This window comes from Mirounga leonina, unplaced genomic scaffold (assembly GCF_011800145.1).
Source record: "Mirounga leonina isolate KUSES-001 unplaced genomic scaffold, KU_Mleo_1.0 Mir_104, whole genome shotgun sequence".
Taxonomy (NCBI): Eukaryota; Metazoa; Chordata; class Mammalia; order Carnivora; family Phocidae; genus Mirounga; species Mirounga leonina.
Genome location: NW_023270231.1, coordinates 6897161 through 6921733, shown reverse-complemented (window position 1 = coordinate 6921733; position 24573 = coordinate 6897161). Strand labels below are relative to the sequence as shown.

At 36.3% G+C, this 24573-nt stretch overlaps 1 protein-coding gene across 2 annotated transcripts in view; it reads left to right on the top strand.

Annotated features, from left to right (window-relative positions):
- Nucleotides 1-24573, top strand: part of GABRB2 (gamma-aminobutyric acid type A receptor subunit beta2) — a 234961-nt gene that overhangs the window by 109802 nt on the left and 100586 nt on the right. For both annotated transcript variants that reach the window (XM_035013747.1, XM_035013741.1), the window contains exon 5: nt 1959-2041. In XM_035013747.1, coding sequence (XP_034869638.1) covers nt 1959-2041 — 83 coding nt within the window. The remainder of the gene's footprint in view (nt 1-1958; nt 2042-24573) is intronic.

The following is a 24573-nucleotide window of genomic DNA, read 5'->3' as shown; positions in this document are numbered from 1 at the left end:
TTTTTAAAGTGAAAAAAAAAAGCAAGATAATTTCAGATTGTGATACTTGCCTGAAGGAAATAAACAGGTAAAATGCAACATTAGTTAAGGCAGTCACTTTGGGTGGGCTGTTTGGGAAAAGCCTCTCAGAGGAGGTGATTTTTGACTTGAAGGATCAGAAGAGAAGGCCTTGTGAAGATCAGGGAGACCCATGTTCGAAGCAGAAAGAAAAAATGTGCAGACTGGAAGATAGTGAGTAAGGACTTGGTAGGAGATAATATTGGGAAGGAAGAGGCAGATTATTCAGGGCACAGTAGGACACAGCCCAGACTCTGGATTTTATTGGAAGAACCACTAATTAAGCAGAGGAGTGATACAATCTATGTTTTTAAAGATCTGATGGCTGTGTGGATAATGGATAATTGGGAGGCAAATGGAGAGGCCAGGAGACCAATCCACCATAATAACATGAGGTGAGGCAGTGGGAGCCATAGATTTTGAGGGAGGCAGTAGAGATGAAAAGGAGCCAAGGCCGAGTAGCTAACTCTTGGTGAAGGAAAGGAAGGAATCAGGGATGAACATCAGCCCTAGGATACTCACTTATGTGAAAAAGAAAAACAAAAATTAACAGAGCACAAACCTTAATGAAGCAGTAATCAAACTAAAGAGGTATGAACTACTTACATTAAGTTAATCACTTATTTCCATCCTACAACAGAGGAGTGGGACTTGCACACCTAACTGAGGAATTTCATAAGCTTGGTCTACTTAGATTACTTGTAAACTCTGACCAACCTTTCAGGGAAAAATATCTATCTGGGACTCTTTCTCCTAAGTTGGGGCTGTATCATATTTCTCTATTCCAAACTCATAGTAAAGTGCCCTTCAGAGTAGAGGGAGCCAAAGTTGGTCAAATTCAATATCAATTTCTTCTCTTAGTTTTTTTCAGCAGATGTAAAGGACCTGCTATATGTAGGTACTCTTTTACATTCTATACATAAATTATTAATTCTTATAGAAACCTTGTTATGTAATTATTATTATTATTGTTAATGATATCCCCTTCTTAGAGATAAAGAAACTAAGGTTGGTTAAAAGATATTAACTGTGTTGATGTCAGTCAGTGAGACAATTAGAATTTATACCCATGTCTGTTGTGTTCTAAAACTTGTGTTTTTTATGACATTATGCTGCTGTATTGATCAGAAAATATATATTAACAAATCATTTAGGACTATATGCTTTTTGACTCCTTTTAGTAGGTCTTCAATAAGAGATTACTGAAAAATGATGATAGACGAATATAAAGACATTAAAGAGACATATTCATATCTCTCTGATAAAATAATAAAGGTGCCAGGTGTTCTAAATAAGTAACTCTGCCAGCCCATAGGAGGATGCTTTCTAACAAGTCATGAGAATATCAGATTGCTCAGCACAGAGCAAACCAGGCGATAGATGAAAGGTTGATTGTATGTTGTATTAAAGCAGTTGAAAAATACTACACTATGCATGGAAATGTCAAAAATGATGAATCAAAGCCAAGATTTAATGAAGATTAGATTTGAGGGAGGAGGAAACAAATGTGAGTGGGAGAGGAATTATCTATGTTGATATTCTTCATCACCTGTGATGCTTATAAAATCAAGAGTCTCAGGACCGTCCTTCTCTATACCAAGACGTTCCAAAGCGTGGAAACTTCCTGTTTAACAAACACTCCCAGGTGATTTTGGTTCAAGTAGGTAATGGACCACACTTTGGGAAAACACTGATTTAGTTCTTTTTTTTTTTTTTTTTAATAAGTCAGCCTGAGGCTTATAAAGGAAAATGGTTATCCAAAGCTGTAGCACCCTTTTTTGCTAGAACTTTGGCTAAGTCAGTCTCCTGGAGGCCCAGTTCTGCCATCTTTGGTACTTGGATTTAATTTTTCCAACTCCAGCCATGGAACAGCTAACAGTATATATCTATTTCTCTTCTAGAATCACAACCACAGCTGCTTGCATGATGGACCTAAGGCGGTACCCACTGGACGAACAAAACTGCACCTTGGAAATTGAAAGCTGTAAGTTTTTCTAAGAATGCAGCTAGACTGAACTCTGCTTTAAGGTTATTCTGGTTCATGTCCAGACACAGGTCCTGCAAAGGTCCTGCTACTACAGTAAATCTGGTGGAGGGAGATATAGTATCTTTCCTCAGTGATGCTACCAACCTCTTAGTCTCATCTCTAAATCCCTGGGAGAAATACATAAGGGAAGATATAATCTAGCAATAAAAGGAAGACCCTAAGTCCCTGGAAGGAGACCAAGCGCTATTCCAGGCATTTAAGTATGGAATTGATGCATAGAGCTGCAACATGGTTGGGAAAATAGGTGGTGATGGCAGGGTGACACAGGAAATCCCAATTGTCTTTGCCTCTCATAAACATTTGCAATTGCAAAATCAATGTGGCCTCTGGACCAGTTAAAACATTCACAAGAGTGTGAGGGGCGCCTGGGTGGCTTAGTCGTTAAGCGTCTGCCTTCGGCTCAGGTGATGATCCCAGGGTCCCGGGATCGAGTCCCGCATCGGGCTCCCTGCTCGGTGGGGAGTCTGCTTCTCCCTCTCCCACTTCCCCTGCTTGTGTTCCCTCTCTCGCTGTCTCTCTCTGTCAAATAAATAAATAAAATCTTAAAAAAAAAATTCAGAGTGTGGATTGGTGGATTTCTTTTTCCCAAAGATTTTATTTAACAGAGAGAGACGGAACACGAGCAGGGGGAGTGGGAGAGGGAAAAAGCAGGCTTCCCACGGAGCAGGGAGCCCGATGCGGGGCTCAATCCCAGGGCCTGGGATCATGACCTGAGCCGAAGGCAGATGCTTAACGACTGATCCACCCAGGCGCCCGTGGTGGAATGTTTTTTGTTTCGAGGGACTATTTTCGGTGTCTAAAATTTATTTTATATTCTTGCTGAAGGCCATATGATGAGCAAGATTGGTGTATATGCGCATGTTTATTTTCTTTCCTGTGCTGACCTGTTTTGCAGTGTTGTTGCTTTTCTGGGCCGCAGTTTCAGCGTCCTTCTTGATGACTCAGTCACCTACCCTGTTGGGTGGGCGAAAACATTGATTTCATAACCTGTCTCCTTTTTGGACGTCACACACGGAGGTCATTTGAGATGGAAAAGGATTTTGAATCTCTTTTCTTTGTCAGCTCTTTGCAATGTTTTCGTAGCTCATCCCACCTAACAATTGGAAGCTGACGATTTTATATCCAGCATTCTAGATAATGAGTGAATTGACTGCTGTGCAGATAGGATACTCTCAGCTGTTATGAGGAGCTCTAGCTGTGACAAGCGGTCCAACTCTAAGTCACTGCTCCGAGCAGAAATACAAGCATTTATGGCACATTGCTGGTATTTTGCCCATTAAAAAAAAAAAAAGCTTCCAGGGATACTTAAATTTACATACATTTTTTTAAGAACTTGATTTCATATTTGTGTTCCCAAATCATCATTATTTTCACATTTGATCTTTACAATAAAGAACTATTTAATGAAATTGGCTTATAGGATTTTGATGATTATGTAAGTATGTTTGGGATAACCGCATTTTCATAACTTATGATACAGTTTAAGTATAGAATGTTCTTCAAAGTCCAAATTCTTTGGTTGTTTCAAACTGTTGGTGTAAGGATGTATTTGTTTTTTTTAAAGTAGGTTGCCATGTACTAATATTGACTTTTTATGGTAAGAGAATTTTTCATGATGAAATTTGAGTGAAATTTTAAATAATCATGATTTTGCACATAGTTAAAGCACTTTCACTGATTTTATTCCATTTGAGCTGTTTACAACCCCCTCAGGTAAGTAAAAAAAAAGGCCTTTTTATTTTAAAGAACTGATGCCTAAGGACACAGGCAACACCCAGGTGTTTAATGTAATTAAATTGTAATTCTGAGATGAATATTTTAAAATTAACATGATAATTCTTCAGACTTTTAGAAAGTTTAAGTTTTAATAAAGGGACATTTACATCTCTTATTTCAATTCACAGTTACCCTGTTAATAGACTTTTTCCCCCAGCTTTACTGAAATATAATTGATATATATAACATTGTATAAGTTTAAGATGTACAATGCCATGATTTGAGATAGATAGATAGATAGATAGATAGATAGATAGATAGATAGATAGATAGATATTTGGTGAAATGATTGCCACAATAAGGTTATTTAACATATCCATTATTTCACAGTTACCGTGTGTGTGTGTGTGTGTGTGTGTTGAGAAATGATCTACTCTCTTAGCAACTTTCAAGTATACAATACAGAGTTGTTAACTATAACCACTACTCTATAGACACCCAGATCTTATTCATCTTTTAACTGAACATTTGTAACCCTTAACCACCTTCAACTATCTCCCCCATTCTCCCACCCCTGGCATCCACCAAGTTACTCTCTATTTCTATGACTTCAGTATTTATTTTTAGATTCCATATAAATAAGATCATACATTATTGGTCTTCTCTGTCTGACTTATTTCACTTAGTATAATTACCTTAAGTTTTGAGATGCCTGGGTGGCTCAGTCGGTTGAGTGGTCAACTCTTGGTTTCAGCTCAGATCATGATCTCAGGGTCCTGAAATCGAGCCCCGCATCGGAGTTCGTGCTCAGCACAGAGTCTGCTTAAGGTTCTCTCTCTTCCTCTCCCTCTGCCCTCCCCCGTGCAAATAAATAAATGAATAAATAAATAAATCTTTTTAAAAATTCCCTTAAGTTTTATCTATGTTGGCACAAATGACAAGATTTCCTTTATGACTAAATATTCCATTGTATACATATATCACTTTTTTTTTTTTACCTACTCATCCATCAGTGGACACTTAGGTTGTCTCTATGCCTTGGCTATTGTAAATAATTCTGCAATGAACATGGAAGAGCAGGTATCTCTTTGAGACAGAGATTTCATTTCTTTCATATATTTACCCAGAAGGATTGCTGGATGATAGATGGTTCTACTTTTAATTTTTTGAGAAACTTTCATACTGTTTTCCGTGAGGTCTGTACCAATTTACATCCTCACCATCTGTGCACAAGAGTCCCTTTTCTTCACATCCTTGCTAGCACTTGTTCTCTTGTCTTTTTGATAATAGCTATTCTAAAAAGTATGAAGCAATATCTCATTATGGTTTTGATTTATATTTCCCTGATACAAATTCTTTTGCAAGTATATATCGTTTCCCCAACACCATTTGCTGAAGAGACTATTTTTTTCCCATTTTATTCTTGGCTTCCTTGTCAAGGATGAGTTGACCATATATGTGAGAGTTTATTTCTGGGTGCTTGATTCTGTTCCATTGGTCTATGTGTCTGTTTTTATGCCAGTACTATACTGTTTGGATTACTATAGCTTTGCAGTACAGTTTGAAATCAGGAAGTGTGATGCCTCCAGCTTTGTTATTCTTGTTTAAGATTGCTTTAACTATTCAAAGTCTTTTGTGGTTCCATACAAATTTTAGGATTGTTTATTGTTTTATTTCTGTAAAAATACATTGGAATTTAGATAAGGAATACATTAAATCTATGGGTAGTTTTGGGTAATACAGACATGTAAATAATATTAATTCTTCTGATCTGTGAACACAGGCTATCTTTCCATTTATTTATATCTTCAGTTTCTTTCATCAATGTCTTACACTTTTCATTGTACAGATCTTTTACCTCCTCGGTTAAATTTATTCCTAACTGTTTTATTGTTTTTGATGGTATTCTAAATGGGATTGTGTTGTTTTTAGAGTTCATTGTTTGTATATAGAAATGCAACTGATTTTTGTATGTTTATTTTGTATCCTGCAACTTTACTGAATTTGTTTATTAGTTCTAACAGCTTTTTGGCAGTCTTTAAGGGTTTTCTATATATAAGATTATGTCATCTGCAAACAGAAATAATTTTACTTCTTCCTTACCAATTTGGATATCTTTTATTTCTTTTTCTTGTCTGATTTTTCTGGCTAGGACTTTCAGTACTATGCTGAACCGGAGCATTGAGAGTGGGTACCCTTGTCTTGTTCCTGATCTTAGAGTAAACACTTTCAATCATTAACCATTGAGTATAATGTTAGCTATGGATTTGTCATATATAGGCTTTATTATGTTGAAGTACAGTCCTTCTATACCAAATTTTTTGAGAGTTTCTATCATGAAAGGTTGTTAGATTTTGTCAAATGCTTTTTCTACATCTATTGAGATGATTTTATTTATTTGATGTGTCACATTTATTGATCTACGTATAGTGAACCATCCCTACATCCCAGGGACAAATCCCACTTGCTTATGGTATATGATTTTTTTAATGTACTGTTGAATTTGTTTTGCTGAGAAAAGTTTTGTTGAGAATTTTTGTATCTATATGTATCAGGTATATTAGCCTGTAATTTTCTTGCAGTATTCTTATCTGACTTTGGTGTCCAGGTAATATTGACCTTGTAAAATGAGTTTGAGAGCATTCCTTCCTCTTCAACTTTTTAGAAGAGTTTGAGAAGGATTGACATTAATTTTTATTAAACCTGGTTCTGGGCTTTTCTTTGTTGAGAAGTTTTTGAGAACTGATTCAATCCCCTTACTTGTTATTGGTCTGTTCATATTTTCTAGTTCTTCATGAATCAGTCTTCATAGATTGTATGTTTCTAGGTATTTATTAATTTCTTCTAGGTTGTCTCATTTCTTCTAATTTATTGGCATATGATTCTTCATGGTAGTCACTTTGATCCTTTGTATTTCTGTGGTATCAGTTGTAATGTCTTCTCTTTCATTTATAATTTTTTCTATTTGGGCTCACTTTTTTTTTTTTTTTTGGTTAGTCCAGCTAAAGATTTATCAATCTTGTTTATCTTTTTAGAGAATGAACTCTGAATTTTAATTTTTTCTTTTATACTTTTGTCTTTTCATTGCTTTTGTTTCTATTTCATTTATTTCTGCTCTAATCTTTATTATTTCATTATTTCTGCTAACTTTGGGCTTAGTTTGTTCTTTTCTAAGTTTCTTGAGATATGATGTTAGGTTGTTTATCTGAGATCTTTCTTTTATCTTGATACATGTGTTTGTAACTATAAACTTTCCTCTCAGGACTGCTTTTGCTGCATCCCATAAGTTTTGATATGTTGTTTCTATTTCATTTGCCTTAAGATTTTTTTTGTTTCCCTTTTTATTTCTTTTTTTAATCATTGGTGGTTCAGGGTTGTTTTATTTCCATGCATTTTTGCATTTTCCATCTTTCCTACTGTTACTGATTTCTAGTTTCATACCTTTGTGGTCAGAAAAGACCCTTGATATAATTTCTGTCTTCTTGAATTTTTTGACTTATTTTGTGGCCTAACATATGATCTATCCTAGAAAATGTTCTGTGCATGCTTGAGGAGAATATGTATCCTCTTGCCGTTGGATGGAATATTCCATATGTCTGTTTGGTCCATTTGGTTTGTAGTGTTGTTCAAATCTGCTGTTTCCTTATTGATTGTCTGTCTGGATGATCTAGGCATTGTTGAGAGTGCGTTATTAAAGTCCCCAACTCTTATTGTATTCCATTTATCTCTTCTTTTAGTTCTGTTAGTAGTTTCTTTATATATTAGGGTGCTCCAATGTTGGATAAATGTTTATGATTGTTATATCTTTTTGATTAATTTATCCCTTTATCATTATATAATGACCTTCTTTGTCTTTTGTGAGCATTTTTAGCTAAAAGTTTATAGTTAGGTATTAATATTCCTGTCTTTACATCTAAGGAAACAGACTCAAAGAGGTAAAGTGATTTGCCCAAGATCATGCAGCCACTGAGTGGAATAATGGCTCTGTGCTGATGTAGTAATTAATAGCTGGCTTAACTTTTAAAGCCACTGATTTTATAGGGACCAGATTAATAAGAAGATCCCTATTGTAGAAACCAAGAAAATATCCTATACTTACAAAAAATTGGAACTTATTCATATTTAGCCAGACAGTAAATTATTGCTATATGAATGAATATGAATGATAATGAAATATGGTGTTATATTAATAGTGTATATGATGTGCAGGTCTTGCTATTATAAGGAGGTAGTTAACTAGTTAAGCTTATTGAAATCAATTTAGGATCCTGTCCCTTAAACAAGTAGCTCTGAAGTTCATGTCTGACATTTGACCTTATTTAACCATTTCTTTCTGTTAAGCAAAATCTAGACATTCATTTATTTTCCTTCTTCCTCTCCTTCACCCTCTCCCCTCCCTCTTTGCCTCTATCTTCCTTCTCCTTACTTTTCTCCTTCTCTCCCTCCTTCCCCTCCTTACTGCCCTTCCTCCCTACCTCTTTCAAATGCAAATGGCCTTAGTAGTGGCGTTACTAAATCATTATTACCTTGTCTCTATGTCAGCAATTAGTATATTTGTTTAATGTCAGAGAAAATAATATAACTTGATTCTGAGTGAGGGACTATTAGGATTGAGCTTATTGCAAGGCTATTTAATATGTTCTATCCAGAAATGGAAAATAGTTCAAAGGGGGCAAGGAGAATATTATGTACCTTTGAAATGGGAATTGTTAGAGGGCTAATCTCTTATATTCTGAGCTAGATTAGCTGCCCAATATCAGTATCAGCTACATGGCCTCTCTCCCCTCCTTAGAAGGGTAAGACTGTCTTATACACTCTTAAACCCCATTTCCAGGTTCCCCACTTGGGGCATGTGAACACTTGTGTGAAAGGAGTATGGAATTCTCTCAACTAGATCTATTGACAGGCTGCTCACATTTCCAAAAACCCAAAGGTTTCTCTTTTCTTCCTCATTTGTTGGTGTGCTTTTTCTCAGCCCATCTCTGGGTGACTTGGACTGGACAGCCTCAGTGTCTCAGAGAATAAGGTTAATGCTCTTATTTTCAGTATTGTTGGTTTTTCCATCAGTCTCAGCCTTGGTGCAACCTATAGCAAATTAGAGAGTATGGAACTTTCCCAGCAACTCTTTCATAGACAACTTCACATGGCTTTGCCAAGTGTTCACTGGGATGGCCAGTCAGCCATCTCTTTTTAGGATCCCCCCCCCCAAAAAATCCCACACTGCCCTTGAGGCAGCATCAGAAACCAGTTGTTGCTGGCCTCTCACAGTCACTGATTACCTACACTGTGTCAGGGAAGTCACCCGATTTATCCGCACCTCAGTTTCCTCATACATTAAATAGGAATAATAATACCTACCACATCAGGTTGTTTGAAGATTAAATGAACTAATAAAGAAGATAAGCGGTTTGCTTGGTCCATGGTAGATACCTAACGAGCAGTAACTTTGGTAGTTAATTATTATTATTATAGCACTGATTTTATTATATTTAAAGATGCCCGTACTACCACAGATTTGACCAAACTATGAGATCTAGTAAATCCAGCCAAAGAGAGGCTCAAAACATCGACCTTCTCAACTCTTGTAGATCTTATTCCAGCTCTTGTTTTTACATTCTGAGTAAAATCTCATTATCTGCAGGGCTGTCTACTTACTCACAGAATGTCTCAGTCAGCTGTGCCTACAATGTGAAGTGCAAATTAATTTCTTCTACTTCTGTCACAGGGAAAAGGAATTAATAGCTAGCTTCAGAATCTAAAGAGGGAGATTTAAAAGCTCTTTGACACCTGTACTTAGGCGAAATGGAAGTATGGTCCATTTTAAAATAGAATTCATTTGTGATTTTACTAATGTTTTAAACTGACCAGAGAAGGAAGTCATCAACTGCTGACCATCTCAAGTCTCTGCAATCAATGAGCAAATGTGCCTATGAGTGTGTGAGAGCGTGTTGGCACAGGTCCCTCTTCTTCCTGGAGATACTCACCATGCTTTAGGAAAGGAGGAAATAGAAATGTGCCTGTGGTTGTCTTACTGAATTCCAGTTGGGATATTATATAAAACAACTTGCTGTTAGGTTATTGATGGAATAAAGGCTCTATTTTCTTTCAACAACTTTATTTAAAATAATCCTTATTAAAGAAGAAGTCAATATAGATTGACACATGTAAACAGATTAAGGTATTGAATCCATATTTACTGTGTCACGGGTTAATATATTTTGGATATATTTTATGCTATGTACTGGTCAATATTTTAGTAAATATACATATAGGATTTTTAAGAACTTAGAGGAAAGGAGAATTTCTTCCACTCCTAATGTGAAAATTGATCGTACCTTAAAGTATGTCATTAGATTCAAAATACCTGATTCTGAGTTAATGCGTATAGTGGACGAGAGGACATTTATTGAATACAGGTAGCTTTCTGGTATTGATTTCTCAAGCTAACCGAGCAGGTCACTCAGCTTTTTCAAGCTATGGTTTCTCATCTCTACAATACTGCAAATACCGTAAAGTTAATGAGATAGTCAGGACAGAGATCTTTGTGCAGTGCTTGGTACTGATATTTCCATAGATAGCAGCTGTTATCTTTATTACCACTATTGTTATGATTATCAATTTCAACTGGAATACTGTGCTCAATTAGAGTCCCTGTGTTTTAAGAGGAATATTTAGCAGAATAAACAAAATATGAATGATAGGTAAACCATGGAGTATGATGAACCAATAGAAGAAATTTACCAGTACATTTACCTTGAGGAACAGAAACCCAGGGAGAGTGGCAGTATTTGAATGGGATAGCTCTTTTCAAAAACTTACAGCATTTCCTATTAAGAGAGCAGACTTTGTCCTCCTATTAAGAGGGCAAAACTAGGCTAATGACAAATGATGCCAAAAGGCAATTTTGGACTGAAATATTAAAAAAAAAAAAGTTCATAGCAGTTAAAGCTAGTGAAAATCCAGCAGGTTGTTGAATGCTATAGACCATTTTCTGGAAAAAAGGGAATTTTTGCATTGGGCAAGTGATGGGATTATATGATTTCTAAGGAGCTCTGGTTTGATGGTTACTTGGCACCAGCAAAAATATGTAGAACTTTAGTTAAAGGACAATTAGGTGAACACTGGTTTCTGTGAAGATGCAGATCCCATATGCATATACATCTGGAAGCAATGCTATTTAGGAAAAGATGAAAATCGCATGCTGGCTAAGATTTTAAGTAGATTCTGTGTGTTTTGCTGATGGTCTGTTGTTATTTAGCTAGCAATCTTTCTATTCTCAGAGTTTCCTCATAGGAATACCTCTTACCATTGGGTGTGTGAGGATTAAGACTAAGACCCCCACATTTTCCTGCCTTTCTAAAAAATTTAGAACCCCCTTGAGGGTTTTGATCTCATTAAGGTTTTAAGAATCATCACAGCAGAAGAGAATGTATGTGCACATGTGTCTGTGTGTGTGGGGGGGGGGGGGTTGGTAATGTTAAATCATGACACTACCAAGTATTTCAGGTGATCCTAGAATTATTCAAGTTAGAAAAATATTCCTGTGACATTCCAGTGGGACATAGTCATAATCATTTATCTAGAGAAAATCAAAGAGCATTGCAAATGCTCTCTGGTGTTACTGCATGCAAGTTTAATTTGCATCATTGTCCCATTTTGGTATTTTCTTGAATTGTATCTAGCAGTGTGGAAGAGGAGGATTTGTTTTCCCCTCCTTGCTATGTGATACTTGGTTGGAATATGATCACTGTTTAACAATTATTATTACCTTTTCACAATAAACAAGTGCCGGATGTGTATTTAGAAACTCTGGCACCTTGTGAAGATAATACTTGTGATCTTGTGTATCTGGACTTTAGGACTTCTGTTCTTTCAGTTCTTCCATTATGAGAAAGTGAAGAAGTGACTTAGATTTAAAGGGTACACTCTAATATTGAGTATGAAAAATGAGAATATTGAACCCTTTCCCTAAAGCTTTTTGTTTCCCCCAAAGAGAAACCTTATTTTTTATTCACATTTTAAATTTTCCCTTTCTGCAGACTCTATTTTCTCCTTCTGGAATTCCCGCAGATAGACCTTGGGTCTCTCACATTTATCTGCCATGGCTCTGAAATAAAATTTTTAGATTTTTATCTTCCAGATTACTAATATTTATTTTATTCTAAAGAAATTATTATTAGTAAGTATTCTATTTTGGCCATCTTGTTTTCAATTTCTAAGAACTCTTTCTTATTCTTTGATTACTCATTTTTCCATAGTCACTTGTTTTCTTATGGAATGTCCTTTTTAATTTAAGGATACCATTTTAAATTATTTTACAAGTTTTCTCCTGCTCTCTTCATCTTTCTATTTCCTTTTGTGATGATGTATGTTTATTTATTGTGGTCCTTTTTTATGCTGATGGTTTTTCTTGTAAGTCTACTGATCTTGGTAGTCCATTCGTATTTGTAAGTAAAGGGCTAGTTTGACCAACAAGATACTGATATAGGTTTTCTGAACTGATGTGGGTTTTCTTAGCACTTTTACATGGCTGTTTTCATAGTCAGCCTATTCCCTGAATAAGGAGAATGGAGGAAGGAGGAGAACTGGGCATGCTGAGCAGGCAGCCTCCCCCTTTAGGAGAGTGGGCTAAGATCTTTCACGGGGAACCAAGGCTCATCTGAGGCTTCAGCACCTTACATTATTTTACCCTTTCATTCCTAGAAGGATCTGATGGAACAACAACTTATCTTTTTTTTTTTTTTTTTCTCCCTCCATTTGTAGCAGTACCCAGGGCTATCTGGGGGCTCTGTACTGATTCTCTCTTCAGCCCAATATCTAAACTAGGAACCCAGGCAGCCTCCAATTTGTTTAAGGAGACTTTTTCCAGCATTATCTCAGGGGCAGTCACCAAAGCCAGATGTAAGAGAAGCAAGGGGACTGGTCTGGTGGTGGCATGGTGGCTCCTACTCTGTGAACTTCCTGAGTCTGAAAATTCTCTAACGCATAGGTTCTCAACATTGCTGCACATCAGACCCCCTGGGAAGTCCTTAAAAATCCAAATGAACAGGCCACACCACGGACCTATTGAATCAGTCATTTTAAAATCTCTGCAGGTGATGACAATGAACAAAGAGAGTCCTCTAGGGCATGGTTCTCACGCTTGAGTGAGCAGGAGAATGTCCTGGAGAGTTTGCTAAACACAGATTGCTGGGCCCCATCCCTGCAGTTTCTAACTAAAATGGGTCTGAAGTGAGGCTCAAGACTGCATTTTTCACATTTACTGGTGATGCTAACACTGCAGGTGTAAAGACAACACTAGTCCAGGACTTTAGTGGAAAGATCAGCCCTCTTCTGTTGCACTTGTCATGGAAAACTTGTTTCTTTGGTTTTCTCAGTCTACATAACCTCATCTATATTCTAACTTTTGTACATTTTTCAAAATTACTCGCCCTTTGATGTAGTACTTTGCTATAATTTATAGTGCTATTATGGATTTTGACCATCCCTTCTTCTTACAGTTATTTCTATGAGATTCGAGTAAGGCAGGAAAGGTAAATATGCCATCTTAAGCTGGAATTCTCCTTTTTCATACACATATTCAGTTTTTAACTACATACACAATTTTCAACCCCATTTTAAAAATGTAATAGCATATCACAAATATCTTATTTTCTGAAATCCTCTCATAATTTCTCATGTCGGTCTGGTATTCCACATGTGGATGAATCATAATTTATTTAACCAGTTCCCAATTGTAGAATACAAATTAATTCCACTATGTTGCTATTTTTAATAATGTTATAATTTGTGTTTGATTGAAGCTATTTATCATTAAATACAATCATGATTTTATATATGTATGTATATATATGGCTCTTCTGTACAATGTAATGTGTAATGTTAAATTTAAATTAATTAAAATTAAAAAAACTAAAAATTCAGTTCCTCAGTCTCACTAGGCATATTTCATGTGCTCAGTAGCCACAGGCAACTGGTTCCTGCCATATTGGACAGTGCAAGTATATAGAACATTTTCATCATTTCAAAGAGTCTGAGTAACAATAATTTAAAAGGTAAATTCATAGAAGTTGAATAACTACATTATAGAAAATATAAAATTTAAAGTCTTTTGATATGGTTTTACATATATCCTGATTTCGAAAACATTAATGTAAAAGGAAACCAAAGGGCATTAGAAGTGAGTACATTTTCGTAATTGAAAAGGAAACCATTATTTTATTGTTCCTAAGTGGGCGAACTGAAAGGAAGCACAATTCACAGTGTTATCAAATTAGCATCTCCCAGTCTCACAGGTGAAAATCTGCCTGTTTTGTTCATTCCCCTCAAGACACCATTAGGCTGTCTCCCACATGGTGTACAAAGTGAAGCAGTTTATGAAGTATGTATGTATACCTTCGTAAATGCTAGCCCAAAAGGTAGAATGTGGATAAACCGTATTATCCTGGCAGTGATCAAGATTTCCGCATGAATTAACAGGTAACTTTGGAATCTAGAGTTTTAGATACAGAGAATTTGGGGAGAAATTTTTCAGCAGTAGACTCAGTCCCTTAGCAGATTTTTGTCCTGTATACGTAAATATAAATACTATGCCAAACCCAGGTAAATTAAACACAAAGGCTTCCACCCCTCACCTGTATTAAGCTGACTGGATAACTAAATGAGCCCAGGGCTTATGAGACCCTCGCCCATCTGACCTGCGTTATAGCACAGGTATAAAATTTAGGATGTGTTGGCGCAGGCTCAGCTTGCAACTCAAAGAACAGGAAGGAGCAATTACAAGGAAACTGATTCCCATTATGGGTTCTCATAGGTGGAGTGTTTTCTTAAAGACTAAATGAATTCCTAAGCCACTCAAGACAGAGTGCTGGATGAGGTTCTGCTCAAAACCCTGCATTTTGTGTATTTATCTTCCTGAAAGTGATGGCCACTTTCTTTTGTGTTTCGAATGCTCATTTTTTTTTTTCCTGCTTTGAAATTTTCCATTAAAACTAAAAATGCAGTTTAGGTTCTCATTGTATATTATAAATTTTTCTATGGCAGATCTCATGGGGGAAGGGTGGTGGGTATACAAACTTGTTTACTTGGTTCTCCTTTAGACTCAAGAAAGGTGCCAATATGCTGTCAACAAAAATTGCTCTTTTTGGCTAGGCTTCAATTTATACTTGATCCTAATTAAGTGAAAATGCCACATTTGCGGCTTTCTTAGCATTTTTAGTGGAAGCTGGAGCGCACTTCATGAAACCTGATGTGAACATCATAAGCCAGAGGCATAAATACACCCACAGACCTTCCCTGAAGCATTTCCAGAAGACTCATGTTGTTTTGTTAGATAGTTGCAGCCCAATAAATTATAACTCAGACTGACTTTTCTCAGATCCTGAATCTAGCTCCCTGTGTTTCCACTTGAAGATATTTTCCTTTCAGTAGGCTTTTAATACTGTTGATTTGTTTTTGCAAATCTAATACCTTTTTCTTCATGATAGCTTCCAGAGTTTATCTTCTATCCCTGCTCCCACCTCCACTGCAGCCAGTACCATGATTATTATATTTATTATTATCATGATCAACATCATCAATAATATTTACTACCATTTATTAAATGTTTACTTTGTATGAGACATGGTGCTGTGTATATACACACATGATCTCATCTAAATTCCTCATATGGCAGCTACTAATATTATTTCTTCTTTACAAATGAGGATGTGGTGCCTTTGAGAGGTTGTGTAACTTACAAAAGGAGACACAGGTTACCAGGTGAATGTCTAGCTGAAGAAAACAAAATCCAATGTAGCTAGTTTAAACAGAAAGAGACTTATTTGGCTTACTGAATTCTAGGGAAGACTGAGGAAACAGACTCTAGGCTGAGCTTTTATATAGAATTCCTACAATCACAGCTGGGGCCTCTATTGGCAAGGCAGTCATTTATTCCTGCCAGACTGCCTGCTGAACAAAAGGGCCACTGTTCTAGTGGCTAGACCAAAACCACACTGCTTTTCAGGTAGTCTGTACTAATAAAAGGTGTTTTGTGCTGTACGTCTCTCTCAAGTTCTGAATTCAGGTCTCCAGCAAGTGTATCCGATTGTCAGAGCCTAGATCACATTTAGAACTATAGGCAAAAGTGAAGAATGTAGTCAGGCAGTCTTCATTATTGAGCAGAGTGGCCAAGCTGTGATGTGAACCCAGATCAGTCTGATTGTAGAGCTCATTCCTAACCATTATACATACTGTTTCTTTGTTTATATCCCTAACGTAAAATCAATATATTCCTGTTTGTATTATAAATAATTTATTTCTAAGAATTCTATATTTGTTAAATTCTACTTGCTGAATTGTATGCTTTCAATGGACTTTATTATTTTCTTTGCCTGCCCATATCTGAACGCTAGATTTGAAGAATCCCCTACTTTATGAAACAGAGCCAACCTCCCATAACAGACGCTATAAAAGCCTCACACTCATTCTCTCAACCTTATGAGCAACTAGAAGGTGGGTGCAAGACCAAGGTGCTACCAATCCTATAACTCTGAATTGGAAATCTATGCCATGAAAACCAGCGACTGTGGGAAAACCCAGTCTAAGAAAGGTAGGAGCCATGGCAGTGGATGGGTAGAAGTGTTCAGGGGCACAAGTCGCTCTAAGAATTGCAGTGAGAGCTGCAGGACCTCGACCCAATGGAGGTGCCTTGACAACTTCACTACAACAGTTCTGCTCTATGATTGTGGGCATTATTCCTGACTTCATAGCTTCCACACCTGGATCTTGGGCTTATTGTAAGCTGTTCAATACCATTTTAATAAATGCCTGTTCTATTTCATTTAACCCAAGTCACTTTATATTATCTGCAACTACATACCCTGATTGTTATGTTTCTTGAAGGCAGGGTTATGTCTTATATTATCCTTTATCTCCTGTATTGCTTTGTTTTTTTTGTTTGTTTGTTTTTTAAAGATTTTATTTATTTGACACAGAGAGAGAGACATAGCAAGAGAGGGAACACAAGCAAGGGGAGTGGGAGAGGGAGAATCAGGCTTCCCGCCGAGCAGGGAGCCCAGTGCGGGGCTCGATGCGGGGCTCGATGTGGGGCTTGATCCCAGGACCCTGGGATCACGACCTGAGCCGAAGCAGACGCTTAACGACTGAGCCACCCAGGCGCCCCTCTCTGTATTGCTTTGTAAATGACAGGTAGGTAGTTAAGAAATTCTTCACCAATTTAATTCATTTGTTTCATCAAAGTTCACTCTAGAACCAAGTCCTCCCCAAACAAAATAGTGCAATTAGGAATTCCCTAAATGTAAGCCCCTCTGTTGGGATTTATCACTCTCCTTGCCCCCAAGCTATTTGGCAAGTGATTTCAGGCTATTTGAATGAAAATACTAGAGACTTTATGTTAATTTTTCTGTGGCCACATTAGGTAGATAGATAGAATTTATTGAGCACTTACTAAGCGCTAAGTGCCTTATATTCATTGTCTCATTTTATTCCATCAACCCCACGAGAATAGGAGATTACATAAAGGTCATATACTGAGGCACAATCCAGATTCAGTCCCAACCAGTCATCCTCAGGGACCTTGCTCTCAGTCAGTATACCACCTATTTTGAAAGTATACAAGGAAATTGGAGCACCTGGGTAGCTCAGTCAGTTGAGCCTCAGACTCGTGTTTTTGGCTCAGGTCATGATCTCAGGGTCATGAGATCAAGCCCCACATGGGACTCAGTCTCAGAGCACGTGCACACTCTCTTTCTCTAAATAAATAAACAAACAAACAACATCTTAAAAGAAATTGTACAAGGAAGATGATGCCAAAGTCAAATAAATACTAATGGTGAAACTAGGAATTAAGTTTTTAAGCTATTTTAAGGTAGGAAGTTGCTCTACTCCAGTTTAGTCCCCATAACTAAAGGAGTGTTTGTACTCTGTTGGTATATGCATGTTAATCATAATATATCCATAAATGTGTCAAGAATTTCTTAAACCATTGCTAGTCAGTCACTTTGTTTCTCTAACTTTTTTTCTGATAAACAGAAAAAAAATTATTTTTTTAAAAGATTTTATTTATTTGAGAGAGAGAGCATGAGCCAATGAGGGAGGGGAGGGGCAGAGGGAGAAACAGATTTAGGGTTCAATCCCAGGACCCTGGGATCATGACCTGACCTGAAGGTAGACACTTAACCACTGAGCTACCCAGGCACTCCCAGAAAAAAAAAAAATTAAAGATTTATTTTTCACTAAAAGAAAGCCACTCATTGATAGATTAATTGATTTCAAATGGCCCTTTTTATCACCTTAAGAAATAAGTATTTAGTATGGTTATATATTCTGAAGCATTTTTGTACTTACCCCTGACATACTTGAGTCTAAACTTAATCAAATTTACTGCCCAAAGGTAAGCCTTGGTGGACAGACATGGAAAAAAAGACAGACATTAAGGATGATCTGGCCTTAAGTTGAGTAATTGTGGCTGTTCTGATTACAATTGTATCAAAATAACTTAATATATAAGCAGAAGACAGAGTACTATAAATTACTTACATATTCCAAAAAAGGTTACTTTAATATGTCTTTCCAATTCTACCTTCTCTTCTTAGTGCTTATGTAAATAAAGGTCATGCTAATTGGCTACAATTTTCTAGTTGTGAAGATACATTAACCGAGTGTTCCTTAAAGTTTAACTAAAAGACCCTTTTAGGATTTAAAGAAGTATATTCAATGCAATACTAACAAATAGCTACCACTCGGAATGCCAGTTTTTTGGTGAGCCCTTTACACTGATAATCATTTAATCTTCACCAACAGGCTCTTGGGTAAGTACAGTGTCATCACTATTTTACACAGGGGGAAAATGAGGGTTAAGTAATTTAACACACACATTTGGAAGTGGTGAGAATAGAGTTCATTAAATCCCCAAAGTCTAATTACAGAATGATAATTTAACCATGTTGGTGATGCTTATTCATTGAGTTAATAAAACCAATACAGGCTTAAGAATAGAACTTGAAACTGTAGCTCATAGTCAATTAAACACACACTTACTGATACCTTACTGGGTTTAGGAAACTATCAAAGGAATTGGGGGAAATTATGTAAAAAAGACTCATTCAAGAACCAACAGAAGGATTTATGATATAAGCCAAAGGGGTTTGGGATTCTCATTTTAAATATCTCTCTCCTCTGGGAAATCTGAGACAACAAGAATGCTTTATCAGGTTTTCCAGAAAGAAGAAAACAGATAATCTGCCCTATTCTCCATTGCCAAAAAGGAGATGAGTGACATTCCTGGAGCAATGAGAAATCCTCCGTCCCTCTAATCACTCTGTTGTAACATTTTAAAGTCCCAGTGGACCATAATGCAACTCCTGCACCTGGGGGAAGGGATGGAATGTATTTAGACTCAGTGTGGTCCTCTGCATCCTTATAGGGCTAAACTGTTACTTTTCAACACCTAATTTCTGACATTTTAAGCTTTTTATTTAACCATTATGTGCATCTATGATTCAAAAAGAAGACCAAAAATATATGAGAATAATTTCTGAAGCACAATATACCATATAGAAAACTATTACCTAAAATTTTTACTCAAAGAGAGTAAATTTTTCCTCTTTTTGTTTTGGCTATGGAAAGCAGGAAGAGAGAATCAGAGATTAGAAGCTTCTTTCCTGGACCTTCACAAGTTCCCCAAAGAAGATGTATTAATGATTATTATATTCTTGTAAATAACATTGAGTTGGTGAACTACCTCTTGATCACTGAAAGGCAGGTGTGTGAAGTGGGGAGATCAGTCTTGGCTCTTCAGCCTAACCATTCTTTACCTAAAATCCAGAGAAGAAAGTCACTGCACCTGTACCAGGAAAAAAAATTTTCAGTAGCCTCAGGGATTTCTACTTTGCTGTTCTCTTTGCCTACAATATTTTTTCCTCTCTTTGCCTAGCTCACTCCTACTCATCCTTCAAATCTAGAGCTAGAATTAATTTCTTAGCATTGCTTTTCCTAATTTCCCTCTCTCAAAGCTCCTGTACCATTTCTTCATAGCAGTTGTTAAAATTGTAATATTTGTGGGTTTTATTCTTTTACAATTAATGTCTGCCTTTCTTTCTTGACTGTAAACTTCACAAGATAAGTACAATGGCTGTTTTTCATCATTCCATCCACTGTGCTGAATGCAAAGCATCATAAAATTCAAAAATATTTGTTGAATAATAAATGGATGAATGGATGGTTGGATGAATAAGGAATAGCCGGCCCAATCCATTTTTGTTTATCATTTGCTGTACTTAAGGAGCTCTTTTCAGTTTTACCATCAAACTCAGGCTATCACTGCCTCCTCAAATTAAGGAGAAAAATAACAGGAAGGGAAAACGAGCCTACTGTGTTTCATTAAGCTCTCGGAATGTAAAAGATATCCAGCTATCAGCTGCCTCCTCAACCTTACTAAAAATGGAGAGTAAATAGCCCTTCAGTGGTTGATCACGTGGTTTTTCTTCGTGATTATGGTACTTTGGTGGATTATATTAATTGATTTTGAAGGATAAACCAATCTTACATTCCTGGGATAAATCTTACTGGGTCATGGTGCATTGTCATTGTTACATGGTGTTGAGTGTGATATTCTAAGATTTTGCAAAAGATTTTTGCATCATGAGAGGTACTGAACTATAAATTTTCATTTTTGGCACTGCCTTTTTTAAGATTTGGCATTAGAGGGGCACCTGGGTGGCTCAGATGGTTAAGCGTCTGCCTTCGGCTCAGGTCATGATTCCAGGGTCCTGGGATCGAGTCCCACATCGGGCTCCCTGCTCCTTGGGAGCCTGCTTCTCCCTCTGCTTCTCTCTCTCTGTCTCTCATGAATAAATAAATAAAATCTTTAAAAAAAAATGGTTAAGATTTGGCATTAGAGTTAAGGGGCCTTAAAAATGACTAAGCACAGTGGGCCTCCTCTATTTTATGAAAGTGTTTGTAAGGTTGGTGTTTTTGTTTGTTTTTCTTTCTTGAATGTTTGATAGAATTCACAAGTGAAGCTATCGGGGCCGAGAAGTTTTTTGTTTCTTCGTTTTCGTTTGTTTAGAAGGGGGGTCTGATAAATGTAATGTCTTCAATAAATATAGAGTTAGTCAGATTTTCTTTCTTCTTATGTCATTTTTGGTAATTCTAAATGTTTCTATATCTTCTAAGATGTTGAATTTTGACACAAAGTTGTTCATAGTATTCTCATAATTCTTTTAATACCTATAACATCTTTAGTGATAATCCCTCTTTGAGTATTAATATTGGTGATTTGTATTCTTTCCTTGTTTTTTGATCAGTTTTGCTAGAGGTGTGTCAATTTTGATAGCATTTTCAAAAATCATCTTTTGGCTCTGCTAGTTTTCTCTAATATCTATTCTGTACTTTATTGATTTCTGTTCTTTATTATCTTCCTCCTTTGCTTCTTTTATATTTACATTACTCATCTTTCCTCTAGATTTTTTTAGATGAAACCTGGGGCTACTTGTTCAAAATCTTTTACCTACTCTAATAGGAGGATTTAAAGATACAAGTTTCTCTCTAAGCCCTGATTTATTTGCTTTCCCAAATTTTAATGTATTTTCATGGTCATTCTTTTTAAAATATTTTCTAATTTCTCTTGTGATTTCCTCTTTGTCTTATGAATTATTTGAAATTGTGTTGTTTTATTTCCAATTAGTTGAAGTATTTCTAGATATAGTATTATTAGTAATTTCATTTTTAAGATTTATTTATTTATTTTATTTTTTTATTATTATGTTATGTTAATCACCATACATTACATCATTAGTTTTTGATGTAGTGTTCCATGATTCATTGTTTGCGTGTAACACCCAGTGCTCCATGCAGAATGTGCCCTCTTTAATACCCATCACCAGGCTAACCCATCCCCCCACCCCCTCCCCTCTAGAACCCTCAGTCTGTTTTTCAGAGTCCATTGTCTCTCATAGATTTATTTATTTATTTTAGAGAGAGAGAGCATGGGCAAGGTAGGGGGAGGGGCAGAGGGAGAGAGAGAATCTCAAGCAGACTCCCCACTGAGCGTGGAGCCCATTGAAGGCTCCGTCTCACAACTCTGAGATCATTACCTCAGAAATTAAAAGTCAGGGCTTAACCAACTGAGTCACCCAGGCGTCCCAGTATTATTAGTAATTTCTAATTCAGTACTCTTGTATTCAGAGAATACTTTCTTTATAGTTTCTACCCTTTTAAAATTTACAGAGGATTATCTATCATGGATAAACATGCACTTAAAAAGAACAGGTATTCTGTACCTCATGGATATATTGTTCTACACATGACAATTAGATCAAGATGGTTAATAGTATTGTTTGTATGTTCTCTGTCTTCACCAATTTATTTTCTAGCCCTATCAAATCCTGGGAGAGGGGTGTAAAAGAATTCCTGCTATATTTGTGTAATTTTTCTTTCTTTCATTCTGTAAATATTTGCCTCATGCATCTTAAGACTATTATTTGTGGCATACATGTTGATAATTAATATGTCTTCCAGATGAATTTTCCCTTTTATTATTATGAATTGTCATTATCTCCAGTAATATTCTTTGTCTCAAAGCATATTTTATTTTATATTAAAAGAGCCATCTGGCATTATTATGCTTGCTTTGCTTTTTACATGATTAATCTTTTTTATCCATTTATTATCAATGTATCTATGACTTTATATTTAAAATAGGAATCTTATAGGTCTCATATAGTAGGGTCTTACTTTTTATACGCTTTAATAATTTCTGTTTTTCAATTGGATGAAAATATTTAGACCAGAGGTTGGCAAACTATGGCCCATGGGCCAAATCTAACCTATGTCCTTTTTTTGTATGGCATATTGATAAAAATGGTTTATATTTTTAAAGACTTTTGAAAAGGAATATACTGAGAAAACTTAGGCCTGGGTGGTTACTTGTGGTTGCACTATTGATTGACATTAAAATTTGACCTCTTTTCACCCTTTCCTTCACTGGATACTCTATCTATACAGCTTAGAATTATACTTAATTTCTGGAAAGTCACATTATCTTGTGATTTCATGTGGAACTTCTGGTCAACTTTAAAGTCATATATCTTTGATATCTTTTTTCATAAAAAAGAACCCAGGTCTCCTGTGAAATTTCATCTTGTTTGCTTTAGTTCTTCCTCTGTCAGTCATTTCTGTATCCCAATACTTAAAAAAAAAAAAAAAAAATTACCTCCCAGAATTGTTCCATTAACAAATTTAAAATCATATCACATACATTTTTATCTAAACTGTCAGTAAAAAGTTTGAATAATGTACAAGAGTAGCCCTGCCATATACATATGAACTCATTAATAATTTATTTTATAAAGTTATCCAATTGGCTATAGACCCACTCTCTAATTTAGCTTACTTTTCTCCTACTAATCAATATGGTTATCCACTGCTTGCCTCAAAAAAGGTGTTTTTAGAGGTGAAGCATGAAATATTAATAGCTAATATTTATTGAACACTCTATAATAACCAGTGTTTTGAATTAGTTATAAAAAAATTGAATTTAATCCTGTGAAGTACTCTTAGAATGCCCATTTTCTGATAAGGGAACTGAGGTACAGAGAAGTTAAGCAACTTGCCCAAGGTTTCACAGAGTAGTGGAACCAGAATTTGGGTCCAGACTATTTGGTTCCAAAGCCTGAGCCATTAACAAACACTCTTGCCCCACAACGTTACTGAAAGAGCATTGCATCTGGGGTCAGAAGACCCAAGTCAGAGTCATGGACTAGTGCCAGACATCAGGTAATTTCTTCAGAGAGTGGAGGAGTTAGACCAAATTGTCACTAGGTGTTCTTTTAGTTCAAAATAGTATGATTATTCTTATTTACCTAGATGTCTGACCATTTCCATAAGAAGAGACAAGGATAATCATAAATACTATCACATGGGCCTTTTATCAAGGTCCTAGATGAATATTCTTGTGTCTCAGTACATGACAGAACTAGAGTTTGAGCACAGCTTTGTCTGAATCCAGAGTTTAACACTCCATCAGAGTTGGCTTCATGGGCACAGGACCTGGGCAGGCAAACAGGGTTCCATAATTACAGGGTTCTCATGCTTGGCGTAATTTTCTGCTGTTGTCCTGAAATTCATAATAATTTGTCAGCAAGAGACTTCTCATTTTAATTTTGCACCCCACAAAATTATGTCACCAGTTCTGCTTTCAGTCCATCTGCAGTAGTCTTGAGCTGCTGCTCTGATATCAGAAGTTCACTTGGTGTGGGAGTCAGGGTTAGGAGATGCTCTGTAATATGGGAACATGATCTGTGATCCAGCCCCCCTTCTTAGAGACAACTAATAACTCATCAGTGAATGCTGAGTCTCTTGGTTTGATGGTCTCTATTATTTCTTGGCTTTTGGATTCTGGAAGAGCAGAATTTTTCATTACATCTTGTTAATATCTGCACCAAATTCTGTGGGTCAGTATCAGTTATCTTTCTAATTGGAGAGATAATGAAACATATTTACATAGATCTCATATACACAAAGAGAGAGAAAGAGAGATTTCTTAATGTGTATTCCTGGTTTTCTCTCTGAGCATGATTCCTAATGCTAACATTATGCATTCTCTGTTGGCTATGATGTTGTTTCCTATGCCATATGAGAATTCAAAATTTATATTTTAAGTAGAACAAGGTTTTATTCTACCCTGTGAAACTACTTCACATTTGACTTACTCCCACCACTCTACCCCAGGAGAATATCTCAATGATTAAAGA